General features: G+C 36.7%; 1 protein-coding gene across 5 annotated transcripts in view; it reads right to left on the bottom strand.

The window, feature by feature from the left end:
* LOC150105383 (lisH domain-containing protein ARMC9-like) overlaps window positions 1–14,822 on the bottom strand; it is a 694,238-nt gene that overhangs the window by 177,498 nt on the left and 501,918 nt on the right. For all 5 annotated transcript variants that reach the window (XM_090394755.1, XM_090394754.1, XM_090394756.1 and 2 more), the window contains exon 20: window positions 9,510–9,611. In XM_090394755.1, the coding sequence (XP_090250881.1) occupies window positions 9,510–9,611 (102 nt within the window). The remainder of the gene's footprint in view (window positions 1–9,509; window positions 9,612–14,822) is intronic.

Below are 14,822 nucleotides of genomic sequence, written 5' to 3'. Positions count from 1 at the left end.
GGACGACAAACGTTCTTGGGACATAGAAGATCAAAAATAGGTTGGTGTGAGATAGAGGTGAATGGAATCAAATACTTGGTGGGATGTTGTTATAGACTAGGTAATGTGGATGGTGGTGATAGTGAAATGTATAGTCAAATTAGCCAAGCAAATAAGAAAAGGGTGATCATTATGGGTGATTTTAATTATGGCAATATAGACTGGAATGATGAGATAGCAACTGAAAGTAAAGAAAATGAGTATCTTGAGTTTTTGAGGGATAATTACCTCAGACAGTATGTAACAGAGGGCACACGAGGATTAAGGGTTTGTATTTGGTCATATCATCAGAAGAAGTAATTATCAATGAGGTGTCAAATCATCCACCAATTGGTGAGAGTGACCATGAGGTGATTACCTGGGTGGTTGCCAGCAGTGCTAGGATCCCTGTGAGAAAATGGTATATGTGGAACTACAAGGGTGGTGATTATGAAGAGCTCAGGAGACAGCGTGCGGGTGTAGCGTGGAATGAGAAGTTAGCTGGAAAAGAGATCAATGTAGCTTGGGGGATTTTCAAAAACTATTTAGTAGATGCAAAGTCTAAATGTATTCCAAGGGTGAGAAGGTTAAATAAGGTGGGTGTGAGATGGATGAATAAAGATGAATACAGAGAAAAAGGGCATTGTGGAGACAGCATAAGAGAAGTGGAAATAACCAATTCCATGAGGTCTACAAAGACCAAGCAAGGAGGGTGACTTGTTGGTGAGGGTAGCTAAAGAGAGAGAGGTATGAAAACAGCAGTTGGCTAATGAAGCCAAAAAAGAATCATAAGGAGTTCTTTCGATATGTAGCCAGCAAAAGAAAGAATAATTATAGAAGGATGATATTGATTGGAGAAAATGGTATAAAGACAGTTGATGCAGAATGTGTGGTGGAGATACTTAATGAACAGTTGATAAAGATCCTTCAATCTTGTGAATGTGACTTCATGGAGGGATTGAGAGGAGTTGATGGGGAGGAGAGACTGACTGTAGGTTAGCAAGAGGTGTATGGGGAGTTGAGTAAACTAGATGTTAATAAGGCTGTAGGACTTGATAATATATCACCACATATTCTGAAAGAATGTGCCAGGGAGTTGACACCTGCCTTGACATATTTTTTTAATATGAGTCTTGCACTCGGTCAAGTTCCTAAGGAGTGAAAGGAGGTGATGAACTCAAGCATCAAACTATAAGCCTATCTGTGTGTCAGGTGTTGTGGTTAAGTTGTTGGAGAAGCTTGTGAGAACTAGGATCCAGAGTTGGGGAGATAACAATGGTATTATCTTTGATGGACAGCATGAATTTGCTGAGGGGAGGTCATGTTTTAGTAATCTACTTACTTATTACAATAAAGTGACTGCTTCATTGGCCAGAGGAAAGGGATACACAGTAATATACTTGGATTTTGCAAAGGCTTTTGATAGAGTACCTCATGATAGGTTGACAGTCAAACTAGAGCAGATGGGGTTGGATATTAGATTGGTGCATTGGATTGGAGAATAGCTGTCTGATAGGCATCAACAAGTTGTGTATGGGGGAGCGATATCCAGGAAAAGGAAAGTCACTAGTGGAGTGCTTCAGGGATCTGTTTTAGGTCCATTGCTGTTTAACTTTTATATTAATGATATAGGTGAAGATTTGGATGGAGATATTCAGTTGTTTGCAGTTGATACAAAGTTGGGAAGAATCATGAAGTATAGTGAAGATGTTTTGGCCTTAGAGGAAGATTTGAATAGATTGAGTGATTGGGCACGGAAATGGGGATGCGAGTTCAATGTTGCAAAATGTAAGGTTTTAAAATTTGGAAAACAAAGATGGGAAGCAGAATTTATGCTTGGTGAGAATATATTGCTGGAGGTAGAGGAAATAAGAGATCTGGGGGTGATAGTGGATAAGGATCTAAAATTCAGGGGACACATCGCCAAAATTGTGAATACAACACAAAGGCTTCTGGGAATGATGCGGAGGACACTGACATGTAGAAGTAGGGAGATTCTGGTTCCATTGCATAAGGCTTTGATTAGGCCACACATGGACTATTGTGCCCAGATTTGGTCACCGGGTTTTCAGAAGGATGAAGAGATGTTGGAAAAGGTCCAAAGGAGACTGACTAAGCTAGTTTCTGACCTCTGGAATGTCGAGTATGAGGAAAGATTGAGAAGATCTAATTTGCAGTCTGGTGGACAGGAGGAAGAGGGGAGATATGATAGAGACCTAGAAGTTGGTAAGGGGTTGTTATAAGATCAATGGTGGAGAAGTTCTACAGAGAATAGTGGGAGATCAGGGGAGAACCAGAGGTCATCCTTGGAAACTGTATAAAGAGGGTGTGAGTAGGGGAGTGAGAGGCAGGTTTTTTTCGTGCAGAGTTGTGAATGATTGGAATGCTTTGCCTGAGAGTGTGGTGTCTGCAAAGAATTTGAATGTGTTTAAAATACGGTATGATGAGCTGTGTGTGTGATAAAAGGACCTCTTAGATGAGTCTTTGACTCCATGAGGTCTTGGGGTGGTAATAATAATAATAATAATAAAAATGACCTTTCTGCTGAAGCGACTGTAACTGGACTGGTCAATAATATATTAAATGTTGTAGTAATATTTGGATAAATATCCGACAAATTATTTGCAATTATGAATTTTAAAATATTAATGGGTGCATCTTCTGGAACAATATTTCTAAAAATAATTAATTCATTGTAAAATTCAGATTCATCAATATCTGTATTTTATTTTTGATACAGCTGTTTGCAGCAAATTAATTCATTTTCTGTCATTTTTCTTATTAATTTCATATCATAAAGAAATCCAAATAATTTTTCGTGAATTTCATACAATTCAAATCTTTTGTTGACAGATTGTAGAGCAGTATCTAAAATTACAAAAAAGAAATTTATCCTAAAATTATCTTTGTTATCAGCTATGTGTGATTCATCAAGCATTTCATAATCAAAAAATACTTTTCTACTTGACTTTTTTTAGATTTAATTTCTATTTCTAATAGATTTGACAGTTTTTAGCAATCTCAAAACAGGTATCAAATCCTGATATTCTCTGCTCTTCAAAGTACTGCACTAACTCTTTAATATGCTTAGTTGCTACGTCTATGGGAATTTTTGCATTTTGTAATACTTTACTTACTAAATTGACTTTTGATAAACTCATACCAAATTATTAGGCTTAGTATAAACTCAAATGAATCTATTTGTGCATATATTGAAATCACTTCTACTTTGATAGCATTATCTGATGCAGTTTTAAATAATTCTTTTAGTGCATTTAAAAATTCTGGAATTTGAAAACGTACAGCTCTAACTGATTCTATTCTACACTGCCATTTTTGTATCGTATCACATAACGGTTTGGGAGTTAAATGTTTAACAAATTTCTTTAATATGTCCCAACGTGAAGTTGAGGCAGCAATTAATGTATATATTTTTTGTATAACATTAAAAAAATGTATTGCTATAATTGATGATTTTGCGACATCCCCTAAAATCAAATTTAAATTATGACAGGCGCAAGGAGTATAAATGCCTTTTTGTTTTCATTTAAAATGTAAGCACAGACTCCCTTATATACTCTTTTCATATTCGCTCCGTTATCATACCCTTGCCCTCTACAATCAGCAAGATTTAATTTATTCAAAAGTGATTTTATATTTTCATATATACCTTTACCAGTAGCGTGATTAGTTGTTAAAAACATCAAAAAGTGTTCACGAATTTCAATATCTTCTTCTTCAAATATATTGAAAAATCTAAAAATTATTGAAATTTGCTCCAGATGACTAACATCAGGAGTACAATCGAGAATTACTGAATAGTACTTTGCCTGTCATATCATATTGGCAATATTTTGTTGAATTTGGTTCCCAAATCAACAATTAATTCATTTTGCACAATGGGTGATAGATATGAATTTTGTTTCTTACCTATAATTTTTTTTCCCGAACAACGTATTAAATGATCTTTTAAAAAGTGGATCAAATTCTGCAATTAATTCTATGATTCCAAAAAAATTACCATTATGCACTGGGCTGTGTACAAAGTATCAAAATTACCTCTAAAAGCTAAATTATGTTCAGATAAATAGAATTGCTGCTACTATAATTTATGACATTTTGATTTGCCTGATCAATTGTATTGTGATTTTTTAAATTACATTCCATTTGTGTACATGAATATATGCATTTCATGTGCACTGGATTTCGCTCGTGCGTCTTTAATCTTTCACTTACATGTCGCCAGTCAGAAAAGCCATTATTAGATAAAAAATTATCATCAGAAGAAAATAATTTGCAACAAAAACATAAAATAGAGTTGGAAGAGTTTGAATATGCAAGCCATCTTCTGTTTTCTTCTCTCCGTTTGCAATTGTCCTAACATAGTGAACTGTGGTAAAACACCTCTTGTTGTCATCTTTTGGAAAATCAATTTTCAGTTGGAGGAGACGGTGGACTACGTTGTACAATTTGTGTTAGTGTTGTGTTGTTCAAAATTTTGGGCCATTTTGCTGGATCATCAATAATAAAAAGTTCATCTTCCTCTGGTGTTTCAGTTTTAGGATCTTCAATACTCATAGTTTTACCAAATGCGTTATGTTCTCTGCTTCCTTTGAGTATTTCAGAACTCTCATTATTAATTAATGTTGAAGCCGAAGAACTGTTTGTAGTTATTTCAGAACTCCCGTTATCAACTGATATATCTGAATTTATTGTGATATGAATTTATTATGATATACCTAGAATTAAATATGATAGATTTAATTATAAAATAAGTTAATAAATTAAAACAAAATGACTTACCTGATAAATAAAATATAAATAAAATAAATAATACTGTATTAGAAAATAAAATAAATAATACTGTATTAGAAAATAAATAAATCTAATATAGATTGAAAACTGCTATTGAATAAAAATTCTGATGTCGGATAACCTAAGACCAGTATACAAAATATATTTTTTAAGATGTTTTGCAAGTAATGTCACATAAAAAAATTGCTATGACAGTATACGTGTATATACTTACTTGTTCATAAAATCATAAACTAAAATCAAAACACTCCTTAAAATTATAACAACACCTGTTTTAAAATGCACTTTTCCCTATTTATCACTATGTTGTTATATATCTTAGAGTAGTTTCAAATACTATCGCTCTAGTGCTACAATTTATTTCGCTTACTATAACAACAATAGTTGGTTGTAAAATTTTATACATATATTTTTCTATATAATAATATTTTTTATATAATAATTACAATATTAATTTATATAATAATTAAAAAAATTAATAGTTTTCTATTTTAAATTTTTTGCGCTTTGAGGGTCCCTGTGGCACCGCACAGTTCGCACACCCATGAATACGGCCTTGGTGGTCTGTGATGAAGTCCTTGTACAATGGATCTGTAACCTCTTCACTTTGTCCATATCCTCCTCATCATTGTGCTACCCTTACAATTATTATTATTATTACCACCCCAAGACCTCATGGAGTCAAAGACTCATCTGGGAGGTCCTTTTATCACACACACACACACACACACACACACACAGCTCATCATACCGTGTTTTAAACACATTCAAACTCTTTGCAGACACCACATTCTCAGGCAAGGCATTCCAATCATTCACAACTCTGCACGAAACAAAACCTGCCTCTCACTCCCCTACTCACACCCTCTTTATATAGTTTCCAAGGATGACCTCTGGTTCTCCCCTGATCTCCAACTATTCTCTATAAAACTTCTCCAGCATTGATCCTATAACAACCCACTACCAACTTAGGTCTCTATCATATCTCCCCCTCTTCCTCCTGTCCACCAGACTCTGCAAATTAGATCTTCTCAATCTTTTCTCTTACTCAACATTCCAGAGGTCAGAAACTACCTTAGTCAGTGTCCCCTAAATTTTAGATCCTTATCCACTATCACCCCCAGATCTCTTATTTCCTCTGCTTCCAACAATATATTCTCACCAAGCATAAATTCTGCATCCCATCTTTGTTTTCCAAATTTTAATACCTTACATTTTGCGACATTGAACTCCCATCCCCATTTCCGTGCCCAATCACTCAATCTATTCTAGTCTTCCTGTAAGGCCAAAACATCTTCACTACACATCACAGTTCATCCCAACTTTGCATCATCTGCAAACAACTGAATATCTCCATCCAAATCTTCACCTATATCATTAATATACAAGTTAAACAGTAATGGACCTAAAAACAGACCCCTGAGGCGCTCCGCTAGTGACTTTCCTTATCCTGGATATCGTTCCCCCCCCCATACACAACTTGTTGATACCTATCAGATAGCCAGTCTCCAATCCAATGCACCAATCTAATATCCAACCCCATCTGCTCTAGTTTGACTGTCAATCTATCATGAGGTACTCTATCAAAAGCCTTTGCAAAATCCAAGTATATTACTGTGTATCCTTTTCCTCTGTCCAAGAAAGCAGTCACTTTATTGTAATAAGTAAGTAGATTACTAAAACATGACCTCCCTTTAGCAAATCCATGCTGTCCATCAGAGATAGTACCATTGTTATCACCCCAACTCTGGATCCTAGTTCTCACAAGCTTCTCCAACAACTTAACCACAACACCTGACACACAGAAAGGCCTATAGTTTGATGCTCGAGTTCGATCACCTCCTTTATGAAGTGGCACAATCTTGCCATTCTTCCACTCCTTAGGAACGTGACTGAGTGCAAGACTCATATTAAAAAAATATGTCAAGGCAGGTGTCAACTCCCTGGCACATTCTTTCAGGATACGTGGTGATATATTATCAAGTCCTACAGCCTTATTAGCATCTAGTTTACTCAACTCCCTATACACCTCTTGCCCACTTACAGTCAGTCTCTCCTCCCCATCATCAACTGCTCTCAATCCCTCCATGAAGTCCCATTCACAAGATTGAAAGATCTTTATGAACTGTTCATTAAGTATCTCCACTGCACATTCTGCATCTTGTGAATGTGACTTCATGGAGGGATTGGTGAGGGTAGCTAAAGAGAGGTATGAACACCATTTTCTCCAATCAATATCATCCTTCCATAATTATTCTTTCTTTTGTTGGCTACATATCGAAAGAATTCCTTACGATTCTTTTTAGCTTCATTAGCCAACTGCTATTCATACCTCTCTTTAGCTACCCTCACCAACCAAGTCACCCTCTATTCTATCAACATGAACTCTAAATTTCAAGTGCTTTTCTAAGATCAACTCAGGGTCCTTTATCTCTTGCTTCCATCTTTCTCTCTCTCTCCCACCAATTATATATATACAGTACTGCATCACATCTTTGCTTTCCAAATTTCAAAATTTTATGCTACACTACTATGCTAAACTTGTAATCCGCCAGACAATTCAAATCCTTTGACAGAATCATATCTGCTTCATTTTTCACAGTTCTATCGAACTTTGTATAATTTGCAAACAAACGCATATTCCCATTTAATCTCTCTCTCTCTCTCACAATCATTAACATAAAAACTAAACAATAATGATAATAAAATTGAGCTGAAAGTTAAAGATGCCAGAAAATATGATTCTTGGTTTCATCCTTTATCCAAGTGTAAATGTTTGCATGGATAGTAACTTCAGGACTGGGCTACTTGTATATAGAAGCTGATGACTTCACATCAATTGCCTTAGTATCCCATAATGTAATGCACATATCCTTACAGACATGTACAATGCTGTGCATTATGGGAAGAGCCACAATCCAGACCAGTTTCGACCTTTATTCAGGTCATATCAGTGGGAGCCAGATCCAGAAGTGATACCAAGGTTGAAGTAATGCACAAATCGTATTTCCATATACAAGTAGTCAAAAGGTTTTGCACATTTCTACTAAAATACTCTGGTTTAGAGATAGATGTTGAAAGTTTTTTTAAATTTTAACTTTAATTTATAGTGTAACTAAGTGAAAAAAACTTTAGCCGTCTATCTCTAATCCAGAGTATTTCAGTAATAAGGTGTGACACCTTTTGGCTACATGTATATGAAAATATGACTTTCGCATTATTTCAACCTTGGTATCACTTCTGGGTATGGCTTCCACTGATGAGACCTCAATAAAGGTCAAAACCGGTCTGGTAAGTGACTCTTTCCATAATACTGTTGTGTCCTGAATAAACTAAGAAAGGTTTAAACATGAATTATTCATGTTTAATTATTCATGTTTAGTTAAATATAGGCAGAGAATGTGGCATGTTGGCTATAGACTGGAAAGGTAAAGTTATGTATATAACTCTAGATTAGGAGCAAGAAATTGTATAACAAATGAAAGAAAAATTGTAAGACCTAACCTGTAATGCATGTGGGTCAGATAAAGAAATTAATTAAAGCTGTTAAATTTATTTAAGAACCCCATTTCATGTGTTATAAAGTAGCAAAGCCTGCAAGCCAGAGTCCAAGAGTCACCTTTAACCGTCCTGTGTCATGTATACCAAAAGGGGGGGAAAGTAGTTATAGGAAAGAGAAACTGGAGTGCTTTCCAAGAAAAACACAACAAGCACACGTGTGATGTGATAGAGAGAGCTGGACGACATGACGTAAACCCACGTGACCGCGTTGGCGGGCATCGCGATAGCCGAGAAACACCAAGAAGAGAAAGAAAACACAAAGGTCAAGCAACCCCACTTGAGGCTATTTTTGGTTCCTGTTTCCTGACCTCTCGGACGTAGGTCCAGTCCGCACCAACGGAGAAGTTCCTGGCTGGCCGTGGAAGGCATGGTTCGTCTGTCGCAGCGTTTGAAAAGGGCCTAGCTATTTCCTAAGACTAGGATAGCTGAGCGATGTCGTGCGACGGAAGAACCAAGTAGATGCCGTCCATTCTGGCTATGCTCCTGAGCCATATCGCCCTTCCCACCGAGAATCTGGCTGTATAGTTTGTCGAGGGTGATCAGACGAAAAGCAGATTGAAGAAGCCTTCATGCCCAGACAAGGCAAGAAGAAAGACAGAGTATCAATTCGGGGACGGTAAAGTAGACTTCTGTGTTATGTTTTCCAGTTAAGAAAGAGTGTGTTTCCCTAAGAACATTTGTGAAGTGGACTCATTTTTATGGAACTATAGAGAGGCCAATAGGACTGCATATTTAAAAGGGGGAGATTTAAATAAAGAACAGAATAAGTATAGGATGTCTTAGAAGGGAAGGATATACAAGAATAAGAGATAAGATAAACTAAGAAAGAAAGAAATAATAAGAATAGAATATAAAACGATATAACAATACATAGCATTATACATGTCCATAAGGATATGTGCTGTACATTATGGGATACTAAGGCAAGTAATGTGAAGTCATTAGCCTCTATATACGAGATGCCCAGTCGTGAAGTTACTTCATGCACAAACTTTGTTTGCTTACACTTCGATAAAGGATTAAACCAAGAATATAATTTCTTGGCATCTTTAATTTACAGTATAACCAAGAGGAAAAACTTTCAACATTTAAAAGCATATAGTTTAAAAACTTACAGCAGAATATTCCAGTACCAAAAGCTTTTCTCCATTTAATTCACCAGGCTCAGAAATTACAGAATCATCATTATCCAATTCAGGTTCCAGCTCCACTTCTTCCTAAGTTTACATAATTATGAATATATAAGTAGATTGATAAAATACGTTATAATTATAGCTTACAAATGAACATAAACACTTATGTTTATGTTCAGTTTCAGTTATGTTAAGAAAATGAGAGAAAAAAATGAAAATAAATAAATAAATATATATATCAGTGGCGTAGCATGTCCATTTAGGTTGGGTGTGCTGTTGTGTGGCTTATGCAGCCTGTGCTACAAAATTCATATCAATTTGATCATATGATTGCATTTTTATCTATTATTATTATTATTACGGCCTCCATGGAGTCAAGAGACTCATCATGGGAGGTCCTTCTTAGGAAGCACAAAGTCTATTATACCTTTATAACTTTATTATAAAAGGCAATCATATTACTAAAGAAAGAGAACTAACAAATCATTTTGATTCTCACAGATAACATTACCCTCATCTACCCAACGTTATATATAGTCTCTCATTAATTTCTCCAAGACCTTAACTACTGATGACACACAAACTGGCCTATAATTGGACACTTCCAGTCTGCTACTGCCCTTATGCAATGGCGATATCTTACCTTCCTTCCATTCCTTGGGTACCTTTCCTGCAGCCAGACTTTTATTGAAGAGCCATGTCAATGGAGCTGTCAGTTCTTTAGCACATTCTCTCAAAACCCGTGATGAAATACCATCCAGTCCCACAGCTTTACTGACATCCAAAGTAATCAGTATTTGGAACACATTCCCCCTCTTGCATCTCTAAACCCTGCCCTATCCCTCTAGTGTTAAAGCCTTCTTCTCCAGGATGGAATACTCCAATAAAGTGCTCATTGAATAACTCCACTATGTCCTCTGCATCAGTCACTCTATTCCCATTTTTATCCTGCAATGTCATTCTTCCACAATCATTTCTCCTCCTACTGGCCACATAGCTAAAAAATTCCCTAGGATTTTCTTTGGATCTTAGTGCCAATCTCTTCTCATATTCCAGTTTCACCTTCCTTATACTAGTCAATCTCCTGGCCTGTGTCTTTTATTCTTCATGCATCTACTCTCTACCCCTCTCCTTATATCTCTTCCATAATCTCTTTTTCAAACTGCAGTTCTTGTTTGATATTGTTTGTCATCCACTTTACACCAAATTGTGTCCTCTTCTTCACTCGTGGAATACAGCTTACTATTGCTGCTAACAAATATTCCTTCACAATTCCCAAGCACTAATGATATCCTAGCCTTCCAATTCCTCCCTCCATGGAACTGCCCCAAGTTGATATCTAAGACTATTATAATCACCTGCCTTATAATTCCACATACGTTCAAGTCTCTTTGATACTCCTGCATGTCTATTCATTTTCCAAGTCAAAACCATATGGTCACTCTCTCCAACTGGTGGGTGAGATGTTGTCTCAGTTATTATCAGCTCTTCTGATGCTATAACCAAATCCAAAACTCTTGAACCTCTTGTTTCCTCTGTTACATGTTGTCTAAGACATTTGTCCCTCAAGAATTCTAGAAATTCCACTCCCTTATTATTACATGCATTTTCCTCTTCCCAGCTTATACTGCTGTAGTTAAAATCTCCCATAACAATCATTCATTCTTTTTGCACTTGCCAAGCTCAACTGCCTAAACATCTCCTGCACCCCACCCTCTGTACTCCTTGGTTTGTAGCAACACCCTACTAAATATCCTGTCTTGGCCACTTCTACCTCATACCATATGCTTTCAAAACCCTTCCAAAGCCTCCACTTTTAGAGGACATAAGTTATCACTTATCATAAGCAGCACTCCACCACCACCACCACGCTTTCCCTTCCTATCCTGCCGAAAAATGCTGTATCCAGTGACTTCTATTCCCGTTATTATATCATCCTCCATCAACCATGGCACAGAGATTCCAATAATCTTTGGCCAGGCTGATACTATCAGCGCCACCAATTCATATCCTTTATTTCGGATACTTCTGACATTAGTATAAAGCATAAAAATGTCACTGCTTCTACACCTATCATTATCCCCCTCTAGATCCTAGCCTCGGTGTTACCTGATATCGTCCTCCTTCTCCCAAGCCCCCTTTCCCACAAGAGGCCACCACTGCTACCATCCACCCTGGGAATTCTAGTTTCCCTGCTGATTGACACACCGACTCATTCAGAAAACAGTAATCTCTCCAGATGCCTTTATCCTTCCTCATTCAAATGCAAGCGGTCTCTCTCATACAGTTCTCTTCTGTCCTCAAATGCCCTCCAAGCATCCACATATTCCAATCCTTTCTTCTGACACATTCTAGCTATTATGCTATTCAGTGTTACAGTTCTGCTCAGCTCGTCACTATCATACCTGGGCAACACACACACACAATCTTTCCTCTCTGTGTTTTCTCTTGTACAACCTCAAGCAAGAATCTCAGTTCTCTCACCTCCCGATTTACATTGCCTCTCAAGTCATTTGTGCCCACCATCACAATCATTTCATCCATCCTTTCACCCCCTCTTAATTGTCATAGCCACACTTTCTATCATCCCTCCAGGCAAACACTCCTCTTCCATCCTATCTTGAACACCAAGGATCATCGAGTCTCCATACATAATACCTCACACCACTATGTTCCTTGATTGTTCACCTGCATCTCTCTCTCTCTCCTCTAACCCTTTCTCTCTGTGTTCCCCTACTTATCTGCTATCCTGACATCACTCTATCCCTGGTTCCAGCACTCCCTCACATTCTTCTTATTTCCTCTCTTCTACCATTCCCATCTCTCTCTCTCTCTCATTCCCTCTCTTCTACTGCTCCTATTCTCTACTCTTCTATCATTCCCATACCTTTCTCTCCTACAGTTTCTATTCTCTCCTATTCTATCATTTCCATTTATGTATGAAAGTTTCAAGTGCATAGCACATCAGCATTCATCTAAATTTATACAATTAAATTAATTGTAGGATAAATTTGAATACTTTAATTTATCAGTTAATATAATTTTAAATATGGAAAGCATAAAGATCAAATGCACAATAGGGTTTACGTTTTGGGTGAGATTAGATTATTATTAAGAAATACTAGAGTGAAACACAGATAATTTAAATTTTGATAGGATTTTTAAATACAGCCATATAATGTGCACAGAAATCGGAATTAGTAACCACTTGGGAAATTATTATTTTTCTGGAATGAACCAAAGAAAGGCAGAAACAACTTGTTTTACTCTCTTATTTATACACAAGTTTTATTATTATTATTTGACACCTCCAGGGAGTCCAAAGACTCATCGAAGGAGGGCACCTGCTCTACAGCTCTGTCTCCACCAACGCCATTTACAGCCGACCACCACCACCACTAGTATTTCCACAGACAATAACAAACATTCATGCCCATGGTGGGATTCGAACCAGTAGTCTTTTGGCTGGAGAGCGGATACGCTAACAGCCCAGCCAGCAAGGCCAGCAGTTCCAACCTTCTTCGACTATAATCATACACTTCACAAAAGCACTGGCAGAAAACAGGATATTCAGTAGATTGTCAACACTGTTTCTTGTAAATATGGGCAAAAAAAGTTATAAATTATTTATAGGAAATTATATATTAAAAATATTTCAGTGTCAGTGTCCTAAACATGGGCTCACATCTCATGCATGGAAAACAGATGAAACACCAAAAACAAAAAAACAGCAACGCATGACAAATGACAATGTTCAATTGGATTAGTTCACACAATAACCAATCACAGCCACTGATTTCTAGATGCTACTGTCTCAGCACTCACCCTGTCCTGCCTTCTGGTCAGTTTCAAACCACAAGAACACTAAGAATATGACCCACTGTACCATCTGTACATCTGTTCAAAGGGCACCAAGGTTAATGTATTTGTGACTGCACATTCAGGATACTAATCAAATGTGATGCAATATTTAAGCATAGAAAAGTGTCCTCTTCATGAAGCATTAGTATATTGTATTTAATTTTAGGAATCAAGTGTAGTCAGGAAACAATTAGAGGAGTCTTTAATGTGAATAAATGCAAAAATATAACATCAGTATATTGCTCTTCCATGGATGTGCACTGCACACCTAGCACCCTGAATATTCGCCCGATATATATATATCGACTGCATATGAGAGGGTTTTAAGAACTATAACATGTTAATTACCTGTGAGTGAGTTATTAGTGAGAAGAAAGGAATCTGTTCATGTGATTCTTGAGCTGGGGTTGTATTCATTAGGCAAAACAGTCAACCTATTTTTCCTAGGAAGAGCTGATCTCAGGTGGTCACATAAACACTTAAGCAAAAGAGGTGTTTGATGCCATAATGCAAGAGAAGACCCAGAGGAAGAGCAAACTCTAGTTGGATTGAAGAAGTGCCTTAGAAGAACAAAATATAAGACCTGTCAATATTTGAGTCCTGACAGATAACAGGCTAATTTAGAGAAAACTGTTGATAAGAAGTGAGTAATAATCTAAACTTTTCTTTTAGTGCTGTTATAATATTCTGTACACCTTGCGAGGATAATTATGATGATAAATTAACATTTTTCAATTAATATGTTTTTGATTAACTATCACAATTGTACGATGATTGGGCTTGCATGCTTTAATTATCTAGTGAAAAATGTTAGTGGGCTTTACAAGCAACTGGTAGGATCAACAAGTTAGACTTAAGGAGAGGTGTCAGGAGTACCATTCAGTATTATGAGACAGCATAATTCTAAGTTGTTCCATTGAACTAAGAAATTCTGTTGGCTTCTAAATGGCCTTGTAAGAGGTAACGTTGACATACTCACATATTCAGTTCTACTGCTTTCCACTCTACTACTGTAAAGTGGAAAGCAAGGGAAAATTACCACTTTACCTCGTTGGATCAACATCTTTCTTCCTATATATGGCAAATATAAGAATAACAACAGGTGGTGCAAAGATAGAAATATCAGAACTCCACGGTGGACACAGGAAGTTAAAGAGGCAGTGAAAGAAAAGGAGAAAGCATATCAAAAGTTCCTGGCAAATAAGTAAGCTTGTGCTCTTAGAGAATACAGAGACAAATGTAAGAAAGCTAAACACTGTGTAAAACTAGCTAAATAAAAGTAATGGGAGGAATTTGGTAAGAACATAGAAAATAAATATCAAGAAGTTGGCAAAATATTCTGGAGGATGTTGAAGAAAAGGAGGACATGGAGGAAAGAGTGCTGTAAAAGGAATTAGAGATGATAATGGTGACATGAATACTGGAGAAAAAAAA

Source organism: Typopeltis vanoorti, chromosome 6 (genome assembly GCF_054136105.1).
Source record: "Typopeltis vanoorti isolate ZY-2024b chromosome 6, IOZ_Tvanoo_1.0, whole genome shotgun sequence".
Taxonomy (NCBI): Eukaryota; Metazoa; Arthropoda; class Arachnida; order Uropygi; family Thelyphonidae; genus Typopeltis; species Typopeltis vanoorti.
The sequence above is the reverse complement of the archived record's forward strand: the minus strand, read 5'-3'. Positions and strand labels throughout refer to the sequence as shown.